This window comes from Ipomoea triloba, chromosome 1 (genome assembly GCF_003576645.1).
Source record: "Ipomoea triloba cultivar NCNSP0323 chromosome 1, ASM357664v1".
Taxonomy (NCBI): Eukaryota; Viridiplantae; Streptophyta; class Magnoliopsida; order Solanales; family Convolvulaceae; genus Ipomoea; species Ipomoea triloba.
The window spans coordinates 9,662,205-9,684,249 of NC_044916.1; the positions used below are offsets into that span (position 1 = coordinate 9,662,205).

General features: G+C 34.0%; 2 protein-coding genes and 3 non-coding genes across 5 annotated transcripts; all 5 read right to left on the reverse strand.

The window, feature by feature from the left end:
- Positions 1-1,065: 1,065 nt before the first annotated feature.
- Positions 1,066-4,178, reverse strand: LOC116020163 (D-amino-acid transaminase, chloroplastic). Its single transcript, XM_031260648.1, has 5 exons — positions 3,866-4,178; positions 3,700-3,749; positions 2,587-2,765; positions 1,780-2,453; positions 1,066-1,287 (listed from the first exon to the last, which is right to left on the reverse strand). Exons 1-5 carry the CDS (start codon positions 4,065-4,067, stop codon positions 1,193-1,195), a joined length of 1,200 nt encoding a protein of 399 aa, XP_031116508.1. The 5' UTR covers positions 4,068-4,178; the 3' UTR covers positions 1,066-1,192.
- A 2,481-nt stretch (positions 4,179-6,659) lies between these two features.
- LOC116018116 (uncharacterized mitochondrial protein AtMg00310-like) lies at positions 6,660-9,707 on the reverse strand. Its single transcript, XM_031258602.1, has 2 exons — positions 9,591-9,707; positions 6,660-8,666 (listed from the first exon to the last, which is right to left on the reverse strand). The coding sequence occupies exon 2, from the start codon at positions 8,644-8,646 to the stop codon at positions 7,888-7,890; it is 759 nt and encodes a 252-aa protein (XP_031114462.1). The 5' UTR covers positions 8,647-8,666; positions 9,591-9,707; the 3' UTR covers positions 6,660-7,887.
- Positions 9,708-13,819: 4,112 nt separating this feature from the next.
- LOC116002607 lies at positions 13,820-13,956 on the reverse strand. Its single transcript, XR_004094516.1, has one exon. It is a non-coding gene; the product is annotated as a small nucleolar RNA snoR136 (small nucleolar RNA).
- Positions 13,957-14,433: 477 nt separating this feature from the next.
- Positions 14,434-14,520, reverse strand: LOC116002416. The gene has a single exon (XR_004094445.1). It is a non-coding gene; the product is annotated as a small nucleolar RNA SNORD25 (small nucleolar RNA).
- Positions 14,521-15,606: 1,086 nt separating this feature from the next.
- LOC116002420 lies at positions 15,607-15,693 on the reverse strand. The gene has a single exon (XR_004094452.1). It is a non-coding gene; the product is annotated as a small nucleolar RNA SNORD25 (small nucleolar RNA).
- Positions 15,694-22,045: the final 6,352 nt, after the last annotated feature.

Sequence of the window (22,045 nt, forward strand, 5' to 3'; positions counted from 1 at the left end):
TACCTTCTTATAATTAAGTGATATTTATAATATAGATTGATTTGCGTGATTCATATCAAATTTTGAATCTATTTCAATTCAAGTAATTTACTATTTATATTTAGAATGTGTTATTTTGTGAATTTTATAATGTGTTATGTATATGTAATATATTTTGTGTGTATCGTATTCAAATATAATTAATCTAAAAAAAAAACTTAAAATTGATCTAACTAAAAAAAAGTATTTATAAATATGATATCAATAGAGAAATGTTATTTATAATGTGTTTTCTACTTGAACTATTTTATCCAATTAATTATATTTCATATTTAGTTATGAATATAATCACGTTTTAATGTGTTTTATTTATTTTCCCCAATAATTAAGATGCTATGTTTTGTTCTTATTTGTAAGTTTTATTTTGTATATTTTTTGTTAATAATTACTTTATTATTTACTATAATAACAATGCGATTTTCTATAAGGTTCTTTGGTTTTAAATTGTTTATTCGTTTTTATAAACTATGAGTTATAATGTACATCATGAGTTATAATTTGTTTATACGCATGTTATGATGATTTTAGAAAGGTGAGAAGTGAAATTTTTTATTAAGTGTGATTTTTTTTTATAAGGGCCAAATTAGTCATTAAATTACACACAAAAATATATACAAGTAAATCATTCCATTTAAAAATTACAATTAACTCTATAAGCAAGTCAATTCATATAATTAGACCATAAGTGACTAGTACTCCAAGTCAACGACTTACATGCCGTTAACAATTTTTGATAGGGGAAGGAGAAGTTGTGGTCGGCAATGGTTCGCAAAGATGATATCGTTCAATTGAAGTCTCCAAATTTGATATTGGAGCCTGAAGATGGCACAACTCAAGTCTTTATTTGAATTTTGTATATTTATTTGATTATACAAAGGCCAAGGCCAAGGCCATACATGGAGAAAATCAATAGTTATTGTGGGGACCACAATAAAAAAAAAATGACATCGTTTCACGTAAAAAAAAAAATTCACACAACCCACTACAACATACATTTTTATAACTCATAATATACATTATTCTAACTAAAGTATATTATCTTATTTCAGAAATTTCATTATTCAAACGCATAATGTACATTATTCTAACTCATAAAATTCAATGATGTCATTTTAGACCGTGATCCACACAATAATTTACCGGAAAACATCATCTAATATGGAACAGGAACTCGTACGGTGGCTGGACCGGACTTCATGTCTTCCAATATGAGATTCAGCAAAGCCCTACTCACATGCCCTTCTTTGCCTACAAACACAAAAACAAAAACCTCATAATATGCCCTTCTCTAAACACCAAAACTTCTTACTTGGTGGTTTTGTATCTTTTCTGACAAAATTTGAGACATAATGCCCAAAAATAAGATAGTAGACTACACCTACTTTACCCGATTGTTATACCATGGACTAGGATCCACCCTGCAATCTTGATCCAAAAATAATGTATCTGCAACATATTATGTGCCTTCAGTCACATAATTTGTTAACTACAGACACATAATATGTTAAGTGCAGACTACAATTAAAATATTATTTGCATGTAGTTGACATATTATGTGACTTCAATTTATTTACAGACACATAATCTATTAACTACAGACATATAATATGTTAACTAATCTGAATGTCATTTTGGACCAGGGTGAAGATGTAACCTAGTCCATAGTATAATTTGCTGTTTTAGGTTGACAGTTTATCATTTGTGGACACTGAATTCATATAGTATACGGAAAATGCTTACCATCACCTATGACCTGATCATCCCACTGCAAAACTGGGCGGACCAGAACTCCACTGCCAATTAGCATCATCTCCTCTGCTCTCTTTCCCTCGTCAACACGAACATGCTCGACTCTTATGGACCGTAATTTACCCTGTTTTACCAAACCTTGAGCGAGTACTAAAACTCGTTTAGCTGTACACCCGCTCAGAATTTTGTCAATACTAGGCATCAGGAGCTCCTTTTCCTTGGTAACAAAAGCCACATTCATGTTAGGTCCTTCAGCAACAAACCCGTCGCCATCCAACCATATGGCTGCATATGCGCCGTTCTCTTCTGCTTCCATCTTTGAAAGCGCATTGGGCAGATAGTTCACGCTCTTCATGACTGCAAACTGTGGGGGTTTTATCGGGATGGATGAAGTTATTACTTTAACACCACGGTGATCGGGCGGTGATTGATCTTGGATTACAATGGCATAAAGAGCGGATTGATGGCAATGTGATGGAGATAGTTGAAAGTCACCTGGTCCAGTCGAAAGCCAGTATCTTAGTGAACCAGTTTTGCACTTGGAAGCACTCACCGTCTGTATTAGTATCTTTCTAATGCTTTCTTTATCAAACGGGGGTTTTATTTTGGCCATGGCTGCAGATCTCAGGAAACGTTCGACATGTTGGTCCAATTCATAAAGGTACCTGAGAAAATTGATGGTCTTTTACAATTCCATTTTACAATTGATGAGATAATAATTTACGTCTTCTGGTTAAACATAAAAGAAAGAAATAGAGAGACTAGAAATAACTAAAATCAGACAATACAAGTACTAACCCATCCACGATTGCAGCTGTATCAAAAACTCCATGCCCTCTATGCACAATGTGATCGTCCATTGGGATCACCATGGCAGCTGTATCAGTTACGATTCCTCCAAAAATGCTGGAGTACATTGCTAGATATTGCTGCTTGCTTGGGTAACTCTCTCTACTTGCTCTTAGCCTCTCAATGGCCTGTAAAGAGAAAATCGTTTTTGTTTTGAGAATGATTCATTTTTTCCCCGATATCTTCGGTGGTGATTGGGAGGAGTTGATTATCCCTAAAACTAAAATCAAATAACTATCTGATTGGTAGGATAGCAAAAGTAAGCAAAAAAACATGATAATGCGTATCAAATATGATAATAGGGTACAAAAGATACTAACCAAACGGCAAACGCCACCCTAGTTTATCAAAAAAGCAGGCACCTATTTCACATTAACAGCAAAATATTGTTCTTCATCTTAAACAGATCAAACTAATTGATGCTTATCCCCAATGGGGCTCTTAAAATTTGTAGAAATCTGAAGTTAGCATCTACAGACATCTGCAAACCATATTACAACACTGGCTTCTCAATCTCTCAAAGCGATATTAGATTATTTGAAAACTTAAGCACATGAAAACATGATGTGACACTGTTACATTCACTAAAACCTGTCCTGTATACTAAAGTGACTGCTGAGAAGTGATCAGCGCCCTCCTGTTATACCATGTACACTTAAAAAGCACTTTTGCAAAAATCGGCCTAGGAGCTAATTAGGCGCCCCTAAGCCAAGGAGATATTACCTTTAAGCGGACATTAGTCCACCGACTAGGTGGCCTAGGCTCCCACCGCCAGAGTCAGCCAACTCGATGCCTGAGTTGGCCAAACTCCGCTCCTGAGTTGGCCAACTCGGCCCATTTTTTGTAGGCGTGCAACGTGTACACTGATGTGTTGTTCTTACTATTATTACTAGGCCGCCTAGACTCTAAGAGCCCGACTAGCACCTAGTGATTTCTAGAAGATTGTTAAAAAGAATTAATTAATTTGTGTCATTTGTATCATATACATGGAAAACTCTCAGTACATTAAGGCTAAACATTTTAACCAAAAAAAAAAAAAGGTGGCAGGGAAAGTAGGAATACCTCAGAGCAAGACAGGAGAGTTACATCAGATGTTTGAGTAGTTTGTGCCTCTGTCATGAAATAGACAGAAAACGGAAGAAATTCAGAAAAAAACAAGTCTGAGAAAATAAACAGGAATTCAGAAATCTTGAGGAAACAAACAGCATTCATGATTCATTCAACTTGCCAGGAGAAGTTTGGGTTTGATTCGAATGTTGGGCAACAGGAAATCGAGTCAACGGTTTACCAAATGATCCGAAGCTGAAAGGGCGATGCCCTATCGAAAGATTGTTGGGGAAAACAAGGGAATATGGGGATTGATTGTTCACATTTTTAAGGAAGATTGAGGTTTCTGACATGGGTTTTGTGAGGGATGAAAGGGAAGCCATTGTAGATGGGGGCTAGAGCCTAGAGGGAGGTCAGAATGTTAAATTGCCGGGTAGGAAGATCAACCTCATCCTAGTATTCTCAACAAATTCATGCGATTCCATTCCAGAAGTAATCAGCCAAAAGAAAAAACAAATTAATATCATTTAAAAAATACAATGAGGGCTGCTCGAAAACAATATTTATATCATGAAACGCTTTTTCCTCCTTATTTTTTTAAAACTTAAATATTTTACATTTTTCGTCCCCAAGTTATTGAGTAATTGTAAAATTTATCTTAAATGTTAGTGATACTCACTTTTCGTCCTAAATTTATCATTAACGTTACACTTTTCGTCTTAAATTATCATTAACGTTATACTTTTCATCCTTTTACTAATAAAACATCAAGGACGAAAAGTGAGCACAAAATTATGAAAAGAGCAACGCCAATGATAACCTAGGAATGAAAAATAAGGATAATCAACACTTATGAACGAATTTTATAATTACCCTATAACTTAGGGACGAAAGTGCTATTTTGCTTAAATTTATTTTTCTCTCTCTTTTGTACAAATAAAATTAATGTATAAAAAATATATATCATTAAAAATTCTAATTAAGACCTTTTAAATGACACTCATATTAATATTTTTTAAAAGAAAATATCTATATGTATATAAAATTATTACAATAGTGTAACGTTTATGTACAATTGTACATTAAGCTTTGTTTATATGAACATATAAAAATAATATTATAAACTTACTACAAAATAAATGGAAACATATATAACATACATATAGTTTAGTGTTTATGTACATTAAGGTCTAAATTTATGAATATATAAAACAAATATTATGAATATAGTACATGATAAATGTTATTAAACATGATACACTAACACTATTAAGAACTTAATATAAAACGAAATTATTTTAGACTAAAGTTCACCATGCAAGGTGAACCCTGGTCCACGATAAAATTCATGACCTGAAAAATAAACATTTGATATTTGGACCCAAAAAAATTACTCAATTTGGTCAAAAGAAAAATGTCTTATTTTGGTGAAAAGGCGTTTCTAAATTTCTGCTCGAAATATATTTTTCAAATTTCTTTCTCACACTTAGTTCTCTTTCTCTATCTCCCTGAGTGGTATCAAATTGTCGGGTTGGCCCGCCATTTGTTTGGTTATTATTTAAACTAGGTTGGGTTAAAAGTGATGAGCAGTAGATAAAGAATTCATAAGTACTAGCAAAGAAGACGCAATAGCAACATCTGAAACAGTCAGTTCAGAGAACCAACAGGTCCGTCTAGAGCATATGAATGATCAGTCATGACAAAAGAAACCCTAGCTAACTAAAACCATATGAGAACTGAATATTCTATATTATTTAACAGATTCACATAATACAACAGTATAAATACAATACCGGAATTACAACAAAACTAGGATATATAAACCTAATCTAACTAGAATACTTTAGAGTTCTAATACACACATCCAAAACAGCATCGTTTCTTTCAACGAAAAGAAATAATAGTCATTACGTTCAACCAATCATTTCTTTAAAATATAAAAATGAAAAGCAAGCTTTTGGTTTCATTAGATCTCCAACATGCCATTGTTACGTCTCTGAGCTTCAGAGCAGCTTCATTAAAGGCGATATTGTAATGAAACTACATTGTCATCCTCAAATGAATATGTAGTCGAGTTAGAATGATAATTTAGTTGTGCTATAATGAAACTACAATGTGTATACAATGAAATTGAATAGCATGTCTCATATATTAAGTATATATTGTCAAATGAACATGTAGTTGAAATAGAATTATACTTTAATGATGTTGTAGAAACTACAGTATGTATAAAATGAAGCTGAATAGTGGGTCTCACACATTGAATGTGTATTGTCAAATAAAACTATAGTTGAATTAAAATGATACTTTAGTGGTGCTGTAGTGAAACTACAATGTGTATAAAATAAAATTGAATAACATGTCTCACATATTGAGTGTATATTGTCAAATAAAACTGTAGTTGAATTAGAATGATACTTTAGTGGTGCTATAATGAAAATTTTGTGTGTATAAAATGAAACTAAATGTCATGTTTTACATATTGAATGTATATTGTCAAATAAACATGTAGTTGAATTAGAATGATATTTTAATAGTGTTGCTATAAAACTAGTGTGTATTGAATGAAACACATGGAATTGAGAAATTGTGATCAACAACAATTAATGAATCTGCATCAATCGCGTCAATCGCATAACACTAGTTGCTTCTATTTGTCGACTGATCTATTGTTGATAAAATTCTGAGGATATACTCGATAAAACGAATATGGGAGTGGCTGAGAAGAAAACCAATAATGAGATAAGTTGATGAGAAGATCCAAATGAAGATGATGAGAGACACCTTACGGGAATTTGTTGTCTTTCATTGTTAATGGTAACAATTTTTTATTCATAAAATTATTCAAACGTCACCGTATTGCTTCTTGGTCCACAATAAAATTTGTCGAGAGATTAGGAATCAGCCTTTGAAATGGACTAGGCCAGGAGATGATATGTTGGCACTGAACATTAATTGTTGCTTCAAGAGAAATGTTTTTTTTTTTATAAAAGCAAGTAATTTCATTAATTAAAGTCTAAGCTCAGAACATGAGCAATGGATGGAAAAGGGACAGTAAAACAGTCCATACGGTCAGACACCGATAAGACTTCCCTAGCTAAACAATGGGCTGCTCTATTCGCAGACCGTTTTGCAAATAAAAAGCTTAAGTTAGAAAAACTAGAAGCAATATTTCTAATATCATCAAAAATAAGGTCAAGAGATGAAACTGAGTTGAAATCATGGAGGATGCCATTGATAACATGCTAGCAGTCACTCTCTAACTGCAGATTGTCAATATGAATACTCTTGGTCCACTTCAAAGTCTCACGAATGCTGATTGCTTTTGCCTCTGCTGGTTTAAATATGCCGCAGCAAGGGAGACGACAAGCAGTAACAAAGTGGCCTTCTGAATCACGAATAACAAAACCAAATCCCATTCTGTTGGAGCACTGGTCAAGGGCAACATCTGTGTTGAGTTTGAGCATTCCTAAAGGTGGCCTAGTCCAGACAGTGGTGGTGATAGACCTATCATTAGTATCAGCAGTAATATGAACAGAGGTCCATTCAATTATAAAATTAGTAGCAAAATGGCGAATAAAAGAGGCTGGAAGGATGGTGCAATTCTAGATCTTTTCGTTTCTGGCACCCCAAATTTTCCAACACACTGATATTATAGTACATATCTCATTATCATATTTAGTAGAGAAAATCTGGTCAAGCCAATCAAAAACAGAACTGAAAGAGTGATGATTAATATCTCCAAGAATGGTCTAACAGTTTTTTGCAAGGGGGCAATTCACAAATAAATGGAGCAGGGATTCCTCTTCAGTATTACAGATCTGACAAACATCTGGAACTGGAATATGTCTCGATTTCAAGCGATCATGTGTAGGTAGGGAATTCGAACATAGCTGCCAGAAGAAGGTTTTAATTTTCGGAGGGAGCACCAATTTCCAGGCTTTAGTCCAAAAATGGAACCGGTGTTGGGTGAGAGTTACCCACAAGAGCTTTATAGTAGCTTTTGACAGTATAGACACCTTTTTCATCCTCCATCCATATGATTTTATCTTTCGGCCTAGAGTCCAGAATGGGGATACTTCTGATTTTAATAATGTCATCCTGATTGAACAGTGAGTTAATGAGAGGATCATTCCATTTGGGTCCATTCTGGTCAATGAGGGACGAGACTTTGATGTCATTCATGGTAGAAGAGATGTAGGATTAGATATAAGGGCATTTACTTTTTGGGAGCCACGGATCACTCCAAACTTTGATGGAATCACCATCACCAACTCTCCATCTACTTCTACTTTTAATAACACTTTGGGTTTCAAGGATGTTCCGCCAAATGAAAGATGGGTTGCTACCAAGATGTGCTTCAAAGAAGTTGTTGTTAGCATAATATTTCGCCTTATAGGTTCTAGCAAGAAGGGAACTCAGTTGGTTGATAAGGCGCCAGACTTGTTTACCCAACATTGCAATATTGAATTCTCTTATTCTCCCGAATCTCATACCTCCAAATTGTTTCGGAACACATAATATCTCCCAGCTCTTCCATCTGATTCCTCTTACCCTATCGCCTTCACAACCCCACCAGAAGCTATTCATGACCTTTTCAATATCCTTGCAAAGTTCAATTGGGAGGAGGAAGACGCTCATGGCAAATGTAGGGATGGCTTGGATGACGTTCTTAAGAAGGATCTCGTGCCCTGCTCTAGAAAGAAATTTATGTATCCAGCTTTTATTCCGACCAACCACTTTATCTTTAATGAAACCTAGTATTTCGCGTTTGTTTCTCCCAATCAATGATGGTAGGCCAAGGTAGTTTCCATTAAGAGTCCCTTCGCACATTCCCATGATGTTACAAAAGGTAGTTCTGGAGGCCCCACCAGTATTCTTACTAAAAGTGAGAGTGGACTTTGTGTGATTGATTGTTTGACCCGAGGCAGTTGCAAAAGATTCAATGGTGTCCTTTAACATGTTGGCTTCTTGCGGGGTAGCTTTACAGAAAATATAGCAATCATCGGCAAAAAAGAGATTAGAGATTGATGGTGCTCCTCTAGCAATTGTAATGCCATGTAGAAACCCCTCCCTTTGTAATTTATGGATCATAAGGTGAAATACTTCAAGAATTAAGATGAAAAGGTAGGGAGACATTGGGTCTCCTTGCCTTAGACCTCTCCCTGGTAGCACAGTACCAATAGTTCTACCCTCAAGAAGAATTGAATAAGTGACAGAAGTGATCATCTCACGAATCAGACTGACAATATGATTAGAGAAGCCCATTTTAGAAATAACCATTAACAGAAAGTCCTAGTTCACCCTATCAAAAGCTTTGCTCATATCCAGTTTGACACCCACATAGCCCACATTTCCTTGAGTCTTCCTTTTGAGGTAGTGTTTTATTTCATAAGCTAACATGATATTATCTGAAATTAGGCGCCCCGGGACAAATGCGGATTGGGATTCATATACGAGAAAGGAGAGTAGAGGCTTGATTCGATTGGCAAGGATCTTAGATAGAAGCTTATAAAGAGTGTTACATAAGGCAATTGGCCTAAAGTCTCCTAAACACTCTAGCTTACTCATTTTAGGTATGAGCACAATGTTGGTGGAGTTGACATTGGTCAGCAGTTTACCAGTAGAGAAAAAATCAGCACAGAAATTAAGTAATTCACTGCCTAGGATGTCCCAAAAGTGTTGAAAAAAACTGGGGTTTAAGCCGTCGGGGCTAGGGGATTTCTCAGATTTCATATAAAACAAGGAAATTTTGACTTCTTGAATGGAAACCCTTCTACCCATTGATAAGTTATGAGCAGTCGTGATAATAGGATCAATACAGTTAATCACGGTATCATAGTTACCCAAGACAGGATTGAAAAGATCATGAAAATAAGAGGTAATAAGAGTATCAAGTTGAGTACCTCTTTCAACCCAGTTGCCATTGTTGTTACGGAGTTTCGCAATACGGTTGACTTGCTGCCTGCATTTCACAGCTTTGTGAAAGAAACTGGAATTGGAATCCCCATCTTTAGCCAAAATTGTTTAGCGCGTTGGCGCTAGTAGGTAGTTTGCTGTTGAAGGACACACAAATATTCACGAATTCCAGATTGGTCATGCCTGAACTTTGATTCATCCATACGTCGTTGCCAGTAATCAAGACGATGCTTAAAATTGCGGGCAAAGTGTTTCCCCCAAATCCATATTGCTTTACCGCAACATCCAACCTTATCCATGAGACTTTGACCATGAGTTTTTGACCAGCTTTCAATCATAATAGACCTATAGTGAGCTTCCCGTAGCCAGAGATTTTCGAAACGGAAGCAAGCTTTCGGGTTAGGAAAGTCCAGTTGTAGAATTTGTAGATGTAAATGCATATGATCACTTTTTGCTATAGTAATAGACTCTGCTTTTGCATTCGGGAAGATATCGCACCAAGAATCTGTGGTAAGGATTCTATCAAGCTTGGCTTCAATCCATTAAGGTTTGCCCTTAGATCGCTCCCAAGTGTACTGGTAGCCATTGAACCCAAAATCTCTAAGACCACTAGTTTCAACTACTTCTCAAAAACCAAAAATCAGCCGCAAGGGTTGGGGATTTCCTCCATGCTTCTCGTTTGGGTCTAGGATATCATTAAAGTCGCCCATGACGGTCCATGGAAGAGTACTGGTGGTGGATAATTGCTTGAGTAAGGACCAAGATTCTGGCCATCTATGCCTTTCAGGAGCGCCATAGAAACCGGTAAATCTCCATTCAGTAGTCGGATAGTTAAGGGAGATGGTTGCATCGATATGGTGCGTTGAGTAAGAATTGACTGAGATTTATGTATCTTCCTTCCAATTTCCAAAGAAGGGCCAAACCTCCACTGTGGCCATCGTTTCTCACACAAAATAGACCATTCAAGCCCAACTTAATTTTAATTGGGCTTGGGCCTGCAAATGTTTCAACTAAAAACACAACACTGGGTTTCTTAGAGTGAACTAGGTCCACTAAGACCTAAACTGTCGACGGGTTCCCAAGCCCCCGATAATTCCAAGATAATATACTCATTGTTCCGAGCTGGCCTATATACCAAGTCCAGCCCTTAGCAAGTTTTTTGGACAAGAATCCGGCCAATTTAAATCAAAGAGCATGTGAGTAGGTTCAACTAGAGGCCCGATTGGGTCAGCTAGACGACGTTTTGGGTCAGCAATGTCCAGCCCATCGGGTAAAATAAAGCTAGCAAATTGTTCCATATTGCAGTCTCTACTATTCGACATGTGGGATGCGTACCAGAATCCAATACCACGTGTTGCTCTTGGGGTGAATCGTACCCTGAGTGTCCTTGTGAATCAGGCTGGGGTCTGTGCTTGTACCATCCACCACGTCCGAATTCGATTGTGGGGTTGTTATTGCCTTGCGTTCAGGGAAATCCACCATCCATCTGTTACCAGTGACCGGAGATGGACGCCGAATGGCAACGGCCCAAATAGTTTTTCCGGTGGTGGAATGAAGCCATCAAAGGGCTTGGGGCAGAAGTTCTCAAAGTGGCCTATTAGACCGCAAGTAAAGTAGAAAATAGGCAATCTCTCATAGCGAAAATGAATCCAACTCCAGTCACCACCATTCTTCCTGATTCGCATTTGACTTACCAAAGGCTTCTTGATGTCTATTCGATATCTGATGCAGATAAAGGATTTACACCAGCCGCTAAAGGCATCCTCATCAATACGGATATAAAATTACCAATGGCTTTTGCTACTTTTTCCGAGAAGAATCCAAGGGGGAGATCATGTAACTGGACCCAGAACTCAGCTGTCGAGGGGCATTGCGAGAGGCGGAATGTTCAGCTGAAGTTTGTCCAAGATTAGGAGATTTTGCTCGAAAGACCATGGCCCTCCTTCAAGAACACATTGAACATCAAACTCGTGGAAGAATTGGAAGAGATAGGTATTATTAGACAGTTCTTTAGCAGCTACGCTCCGGCCCGGACGCCGAACGGTTGCCATGGTGTCTCTCATAAAAGGGAATTTGATGATTTTCTCTGTCATCGTCGTAGCCAAGATCAAGACTGCTCAAGTCGATGTCGTTACCGTCTGGGACATCACCAAGGGGAGTCGATGGTGGAGTAGGTGATTTGGATGAAGAAAGCGTGTTGTGTGTAGGCAGTAGGTGTGGGTTGCTTTGGGATTGTGAAGCCATATCTCAGATAAACCAAGAAGAGGAGGAGAAAACAAGAAACTTGCTACAATGGGCAAGAGAGAAAACTAGTCGAGCTAGAGAGAGAAAACTAGGTGAGAGTTACCAAATCACATTTCTTCGTTCACGCTTGTTTGTATGCCATGACAAGAACTCTCTTCATTGTTTCATAGTTTGTTGCATTGCCCGCTTCAAGAGAAATGTTAGTGATGCGAGATGCCCGTTCTCATAGATAAAAGGAGGTAATTAAATGGGAGGGATGCATGTGTATATATATTTTTTGTAAGTTTTTTTTTGTGTCTTGTGTTATCAAATTCTATAAACTTAGTATAAATTCTGTATCTAAAATAAATTAATAATTACTTCGTATATTTTATGTTATGAATTTGTGTTTGTATTGTAAAATTGTCCTTATTGAACAAAAATTATATGTCTAAAATAAGTAAACATATAACATATGTATGTGTCTTGTGTTGTAATTTTATACCTTGTTGTTTCAATCCAAGATCCATAATGCTATGTGGACCATTGTCCATGATATTTTATACCATTTATATACATTATATACTAAAAGTACATTATTTATGTAGCAAATATACATTATTTATTTTTCAAAAAAAAAATACATCATTTAATACGGAGTAATATATTTTTAATATATTAAAAAAATATGTTCACCATGTCAATGGAATAATGATCGAAGAAATAAGATCAAATCTTTCAGATAAAATTAGATACGTTGGGGGGTTATATCGCATTTTATGTAGCACTTTTTTTTTTTTATGTAGCAGTCTTAACAAGTATTAATCACATTTAAATCAAATACTACTTATTCGTTAGTACAACATTCTTTAATCATAATCTTTCTCCCAAACATTCATTAATCATAATCTAATTGCTTCATACCATAATTTTAAATCCATCACACGTAGAAGTATATATACCTAATAAACTCCATGCAACACCATATATATAAGCTTTCGTAACCATATTATAAAAACAAAGTCTCATACCAAGGAACTAATTCACAATGACAATCACATTGAAGCTTGTAGGCAGCTACAAGTGGCGGTTAAAAGAATCACTAGGCTCTCCAACTTTTGTGGGAAAATCCATTGTTGGTTAGTAAGAAAGAGTGATGGTTTATAGCAAAAAATGGTTAATAAACTAATACAGAAAAAGAACACCAAAATTCAGTGTTGGTTAGCAAAAAATAGGTTAATAAACTCAGAAAAAAACAAAACTCATACCAATCTAAAAAAAAAAAAGAATTGCAATAAAATTCATGATATAACTTTGAATTCGGATGAAGTTGTCTATAACTCTCCGTTGCTTAAGTTACACAAGGTAAGAATACCCAAGTTCTAACTTTTAGAATCAAACTAATACTTACTCCCAAATCAGCTAAAACAATTGAAATTAGTTTTCAGGAAATTTCCGTGAAAATGATCAAACATTCCAATCCAAGCACCATTGTGATACTTCCTTTTATTTAAGAGTAGTTTCCTCGAAAACTTAACATATCAGCAATTTGCTTGAGCATTTGAAGTTACTTTCTATACTTTGCATTATCCACACCTATTCAGATCCCTTGTACGAGTGGCTTGTTGGAATGAAGTTAGTTATTAGCCAACTCCACTCCTTTGCTTCCTTGGAGATTTACACTTCAACTCTAAAGCAATATCGCAATGGATTACCACCTCTAAATTTGGTCTTGAACCTATCTGCCTTCTTTGTAAAGGATCCCTTATACAATCTCATTCAATTCCATGAAACATCCCTCATTCATCATTTCATTCTTAAATTCTCTCATCATTTATTCAATTTTTCATTCTATCATTCAATTTTATTTTCTTCATATTTTTATATTTTATGATTGTGTTACCATCGTCTATACATAAGTCATAAAACCAACACAAACATATATATAATATTGCAGCTGTCGTGGCATAATGTTGACAATTAAAAAGAGTAAGCATCTTGTTCCCCAACGTCCACATGCCCCATGAGAGAAGCACGGGATAGCGAGAGGAACACTCTCTAGCTTCACTTAGAGCAGTTCCACACCAAATAAAAGAGTGGGAACCACAAGATGATTTTAAGCAAAGCCATATTTAAAAAAAAAAAAAAAGTTGAAACAAAAATACAATTAAATAAAAAACAGTGGAATTTATAAACAGAAACTCAAAATATGCCATTCTTCAACCAAATAGGTTAGACACTAACAACTCATTGTATAATTGCCAATTCTCTAATTCATTAATTAACCATTGAAACAAATGAATACCAATGCTCAAATTAATTTATCCAATATGGAAGGGATCAGATTGCTATATTTTCTAGGTAGACATAGCTATAAGCATAATGGATGACTCAAGATATATACATTCCTATTTTCATTCATTACCAAAACCAAAAGTAGAATACTAAAAACCATTCTATTCAACAAATACTTAATTTCTAACTCTAATTCTGATATTCAAACCAAAAACCCTAATATAGTTAATTTAAATTTGGGAACTGAACACACTCCGTCCAATAGTTGATGGATAACAACGAAAATTAACGCACTCAAAAAGTACGAATGGAAGCAACTCAGTCCCTTAGATGTTCAAATACAACTTTGCGATCATTTTCGCAACTCATTACAGGTCTGTATAGCTCATCACCGTTGTTCCCATCAAAATTATCAATCACAGAAAGGAAAGCAAACATTCAAATACATATATACACGCACAAATGTAGCTGCCCCAGTGTTCTCCAAGCACAATAAGTGAAGGAGTGATATGAAAGAGCAACACAGATTAATTTCGCTTCAAGGGAACGGGTCAGTCAAAACGGAAACGAATCTGCCAACCAGATAGCGAAGCAAAATTTGACACACGCAATAAAGAAAAGGACAATTTTGCAGGTAAAAATTTGTATAAACTCTACCAATGCAAGCCATATTCGGCTAAATGCTAATGGCTATCATCTCGATTTTGAGAGAAATATTGCAGATTGCGAGGGAGAAGAAACACTAGCCACCCGCAAAGCCATCGTAGGTAGGAAGGATGATATCAGATTTATAGACTGATAAATACTGAATGGGTAACTAGGGTTTTGGTTGGGTTGGAATGCGGGATCAGTGTGTGAATTGAGGGATTTGGGCTTTCTGACTGCGATAAGGCCTTCGTTTAATATCCATTATTACTTAATGTATTGGATTGGATTAATTGACCCATAATAAAATTCACTTTTAATTTTCGGAGTATCATATCATAATTCATAATAAATTTAATCCAGTTCATTCCAAATTTAACGGGGAGCAAATTTAGTTTTTTAATACCTTATACGTACCTTTTTTTTTTTTTTTGTATAAAATGTAGTCATAAATTTNCAAATAGGTTAGACACTAACAACTCATTGTATAATTGCCAATTCTCTAATTCATTAATTAACCATTGAAACAAATGAATACCAATGCTCAAATTAATTTATCCAATATGGAAGGGATCAGATTGCTATATTTTCTAGGTAGACATAGCTATAAGCATAATGGATGACTCAAGATATATACATTCCTATTTTCATTCATTACCAAAACCAAAAGTAGAATACTAAAAACCATTCTATTCAACAAATACTTAATTTCTAACTCTAATTCTGATATTCAAACCAAAAACCCTAATATAGTTAATTTAAATTTGGGAACTGAACACACTCCGTCCAATAGTTGATGGATAACAACGAAAATTAACGCACTCAAAAAGTACGAATGGAAGCAACTCAGTCCCTTAGATGTTCAAATACAACTTTGCGATCATTTTCGCAACTCATTACAGGTCTGTATAGCTCATCACCGTTGTTCCCATCAAAATTATCAATCACAGAAAGGAAAGCAAACATTCAAATACATATATACACGCACAAATGTAGCTGCCCCAGTGTTCTCCAAGCACAATAAGTGAAGGAGTGATATGAAAGAGCAACACAGATTAATTTCGCTTCAAGGGAACGGGTCAGTCAAAACGGAAACGAATCTGCCAACCAGATAGCGAAGCAAAATTTGACACACGCAATAAAGAAAAGGACAATTTTGCAGGTAAAAATTTGTATAAACTCTACCAATGCAAGCCATATTCGGCTAAATGCTAATGGCTATCATCTCGATTTTGAGAGAAATATTGCAGATTGCGAGGGAGAAGAAACACTAGCCACCCGCAAAGCCATCGTAGGTAGGAAGGATGATATCAGATTTATAGACTGATAAATACTGAATGGGTAACTAGGGTTTTGGTTGGGTTGGAATGCGGGATCAGTGTGTGAATTGAGGGATTTGGGCTTTCTGACTGCGATAAGGCCTTCGTTTAATATCCATTATTACTTAATGTATTGGATTGGATTAATTGACCCATAATAAAATTCACTTTTAATTTTCGGAGTATCATATCATAATTCATAATAAATTTAATCCAGTTCATTCCAAATTTAACGGGGAGCAAATTTAGTTTTTTAATACCTTATACGTACCTTTTTTTTTTTTTTTGTATAAAATGTAGTCATAAATTTACCTTCCTTCCACAATGCAGTTATAACAAATTCATTCCGTGCATCGTACGGGTGAAAATACTAGTTAATAATAGGGCAAATTTATTGTAGACCATGGTCGATGTAGCAACATGGATCATAAAGCAAAATGATGTCATATCATTTTAATTACACTTCAGTTTTATTTTATAATATTGCTCTGTTTTTTAGTTTCATTTTCCACACATACTAGTTTCATTATAGCAGCTGATAAATTAAGAATTTTAAATATGATAAATTAATAAATATAATTATGGTAACATTTAATATATATACTAACCAAAGTTTAACAATGTAAGATAATTTTAATAAAAAATAATTTTAATAAAGATGATAGTACAATAGTTATAACGCAATGTACAACTCAATTAGCATAGAAATACATATATAAATCATTGGTAATAACATTAGTTCACTCTTATATTTTTTTTATTTAGATTTTACATATAATAATAATAATAATAATAATAATAATAATAATATAAATCATTTTTATAAAATTGATATTTATATTTTTGAAAATAACTAACTAATCCTTACTAATTAAAATTTAAATAAAATCAAACTTATTTCTTATATTACTCCAATATATAATGTGTATATACATTATTACCATTGAAAAATATAAGAAAAGATATGATGTATACATGTACATTATAGTAATAATGAGAAAAGATAACGGAAGTTATAACGGTATGGATATTTTTGTCCAAAAAATTGTATAGTATAACTCTTATAGCAGCCAAAGACCTTGTGGTCAAGTGGCACCCGGTGTCCCGGTTAACACTCTCACATGGATGATGGGACTGAGTTCGAGCCTCAGTGGAGTCGTTGTGCTTCAGTCGGTTGAGAAAGTAGTTTTGAACAAATTGTAACAAAGTCAGTAGTACTCAAAAAAAAAAAAACTCTTATAGCATAATATATAAAAAATAAACATAAATGAAGGTTACAATAAGTAAATAATTAATAAAAATAATTATTTTCAATAAGAAAAACTACTACTCCTAACTTTTACTCATTCTCACAAACTTTTTAAGTAAATAATTAATAAAACTATAAAATAAAAGTAATTATTTTCAATAAGAAAAACTACTACTCCTAACTTTTACTCATTCTCACAAATTTTTTATGTTGACATTTTTATTGGGACTGACATAATGAAAATAACTAATCATCAATTGCGAGTTTGTGATATCATGGACTAAAAGTTAGGGAGTAGAAATAAGGAGTACATATAGTAGAACTCTTTTCAATATAATTCAAGATGAGTGTTTTCTGTAATAATAGTAGTATGGATATGATGAGTATTGGTGTAGATAGTTATATAATCAAGAATAAAAATAATGTCCTAACAATTTTCATATTAAAATAATAAAAAAATCTTCTTAATGCGATATCGATGAGACAGTAAAACTTAATAGTGCACTTATAACATACATTTGTGCACTTTTATAAGTATTAATAACAATACATATCTAAAGATTGCTAAATGTTTTTGAATGAAATGTAATTCAATTGAACTTTAAGCTCAATTTCAGTAATTTGTACATATAAAATGCACAATAAGGTGGTTTAAATTTCACGATAATCAGGATCGGCCCTAACATTTTATAGGTAGGGAAGAGCATCGATCGTTTTCGGTTAATAACCAAAATAATCGAAAAATCTATGACCTTTGCATAACCGACGAATATCTCGTAATCGGACCGACCGAAAATTGAAAATTTCGATCGGTTATAATCAGTTATTTGTTACCGAACTTAATTACCTAACGGGCTGAAATTTCTTTAAAAATTTATTCTAAACTCAAAAATTTAAACACAAAAAACACATTACTAGTTAAAATAGTCAATCACATAAACATTTCAAAATTAAATGTCCAATGTTGCAATGTCCACACTCCAAAGTCCAAACACAATCTTAAAACTTAAAAGTACAAAATAGAAGATACTACTCAATAAGCAATAAAAATTACAACTCCAATTCTCCAACTTAAAAGTAATGCTCCAAATTCCAAATAGCTCACTGCCATAAAACTACACAAGTAAATAAGTAATGTTCCAACCTCCAGTAGTGCTCACTGCTCACTGGCTTCACTGCCATTCTGCCAATACGTAAACAAAGAAAAATGAGTTTATTACCGAAATGGTCCCTCGACTATTGTAAAATTACCAATTTGGTCATTGATAATTTTTTTTGCCCAATTAAGTTCTCAATTTTGAAAATTTTAATCATTTTGGTCCTCCATTTATTTTATCGTTTGATATCCATTAAATCGGGACCAAATTGGTAATTTCACTATATTCAATGGACCATTTCAGTCAAAAATTAATTACCAAAATGGTCCCTTGACTATAGTAAAATTACCAATTTCATCCAGATTTAATGGATGTTTAACACCGAAATAAATGAAGGACCAAATTGGCCAAATGTTTCAAAGTCGAGGACTTAATTGGCAAGAAAAATTTTCGAGGACCAAATTGGTAATTTCGCAATAGTCGATGGACCATTTCGATAATAAGCTCAAGAAAAATTTAAAACACTAATAAGCAAGTTCCAGTAGTGCTGCCAAATACCTTGTGGTCTAGTGGCACCCGATTTACACTCTCACATGGAAGGGAATAGATTTGAGCCTTAGTGGATGTGAGTGTTGACTCTTTGTGCAAAATGAAAAAAATTATATTTTACCTATTTCTTAAATTGATTTTGACTTCTTAATTCTTACGAGTCAATCAGCATCCAAACTAAGCTTTGTTAAACCTAAAAACACATCACAATAAAGTTAAATCATAAAATATAGCATATTATGATTTATGAACTATAAAATAAATACAAATATAAAGTAAAACATACATAGGTCAAACTTATCCATTTCAACAAGTTCATTCTCCATATCATCGCCACGAACCTCACGTGTCCCTTGTTTTATCCAATCTTGAGTACAAATGAGTGCTTGTACTATTTTAGGAGTTAATTAAAGAACTCCTATAAGCATAAAAAACACGTCCACTTGTGCTAAAAGCTTATTCAGAAGCAACAGTTGATATGGGCATAACTAATATATCACGAGCCATGACAGACAAGATGGGAAATCGATGTCTATCCTTCTTCCACCAAGTAAGAATATCAAAATCGTCTTCATCTTCATCATTATCAAGTTCTTCACCATTAAGGTACCTATCCAATTTAGACTTTTGCTCTCCACAAACTATTTCAATTTTATACTTCTTAAAATCACTCTTATTCTTCTTCTTTTTTTCCTCTTCCTTTGATATATATATATATATATAATTACTTAAAGATGAAGAATGACTATGCTCCATACTCTCTCTTTGTATAGATTGAGATGATTTAAGTTGATGCATGTTTCTGTATTCTTCAAATTAATAACTCAACCATTGCATTTCTAATAGTAGACAAGCCAGAAGCTTGATCTACACGATACATCTTTTTAAAACAAAAATCAACAAAAGTATATTTGTATCTAAGATCAAGCACACATGCAATATAAAGCAACATATTCATTTTCTCAACATTCCCCCAATATTTGTCATACTTTTCAACCATTCTTTTAGCCATTGCACTAAACTCACAATCAGAACTTTTCAACCAATCACGTAAAGTAGCATAAGCATCACAAACTTCATCAAGATAAACATTGACAGTGATATACAAAGAACCAGAAATCTTCACAGTAAGATCATAGAAATGTTGCAAGAACATGCTTAATCTCCTTACACTTTCCCAATCTTCATGATTTAGAACACCATCACCAAATAAGATGCCATGTCTATAATTAGAGTCAACTTCTTCAAATCTCTCAAATGCCCTCTCAAACTTTTAAGCTGAAACTAAAATCAAGTAAGTAGAATTCTATCTAGTGCTCACATCTAATCTCAACACATTCATTAAATTTGATCAATCTAGATGGTGATTGCCTCACATACCTTATAGCTCCCCTAACTTTAACAATCAAATCATTCAGATCCTTCATCACATCGGTGACAATAATGTTAATGATATGTGCAACGCTCTTATATGAAGATATTTCCCTTGTAGGATACTAGTACCCAAATTATTCAACATTCTTCTCAAGTATCATACGACAACATCATTAGAACTAGCATTATCAACCGTAATGGTGAAAACATTATCAATGCCCCAATCACGCAAATACTTTTAAATTGGGTTACCCACATACTCACCCTTATGACTTGTAATTGGACAGAAGTTAATTATCCTTTTATGCAATTTCCAATCATTATCAATGAAATGACATGTAAGACACATGTAATTTACCTTTTGCAATGATGTCCAAGTATCCGTGGTGAGTGACACTCTAAAAGAATGAGAATGCAACAGAGTATTCAAATTTTTCTTTTCATCCAAGTAAATATCATAGCAACCCCTAGCAATAGTCCAACGAGAGGGTATTTTAAATCTAAGACAAGCAATAAGCATACATTTTCTAAATCCCTTTGCTTCCACAAACTTAAAGGGCAATTCATCTTCAATAATCATTTCAGCTATAACCCTCCTAAGAGCTTTTGCACCATATTTCCCAAAACTTATTGAACTCTCCCCTTCATTTACTTAATTGGCAAATTAATTCAATTTGTGCAGGATCTGAACTAGTACGTGGAAATTTAGAACAACTTTTTAAATGGGGTTTCAATGAACTAGTCTCATTCATTTTAGTGTCTGCAAAAAGCTCTATTTCACAATAATTGCACCTAGCTTTGTGATCACCATTATCATTAATGAACTTATGGAAGTGATCACATACCTCTGATCTTGGTCGTTTAGCTTTCTGTTTACTCTTTCCAATCCATAGTAGTTGTTCCACTAGTTGTACTAGTATCATTTGCTCGTGATTTTGCCATTGTCCCTTTTCCTTTCACTATTGAGCCCAAATATGTTGATGATGTTGGTACTTATAAAAACAAAAATAAAAATTAAATCAGTTGAGTATTGTTAGATTGTTAGACTTGTTCAAATTTGTAAATTTTGAACAGAATCTGCTTGCATAATTAGATCTGCAGAGTATCAAAACTGAAACAAAATAAAATGCGTTCTGATATAAATGAATAAAATATGTTTATCAACCGTAATGCTTACATAAATACATTCTAATAGTTACATACTGCATACATAGTTGATAGTTACATACTGCATACATATATGTTTTATAATTAATAAACTTCTTTGATTAGACTACTAATTTCAATGAAAAAATAAAATAGTTTATTACCAAAATGGTCCTCAACTATTGTGAAATTATCAATTTGGTCCTCAATAATTTTTCGTGCCCAAATAAGTCCCTCGACTTTGAAAAATTTAACCAATTTGGCCCTCCATTTATTTTGCCAACATCCGTTAAATAAATACTAAATTAGTAATTTTGCTATAGTCAAGGGACCAAATTGATAATTAATTATATTACGTAGTTCTGGAAAATGACTTTCCCTTTTTTTTTGGGGGGAAGTCATTTTCGTGAAAAAAATGGGTTATTTTCCATTGACCATAGCTTATTTTCCTTTGACTGCATCTTCCTTCTCCTTCCCAAACACCAAAAACTTGAAAAATGATTTCCAGAAATCATTTTCCGGGTTTCCAAACACACCCTTAGTAA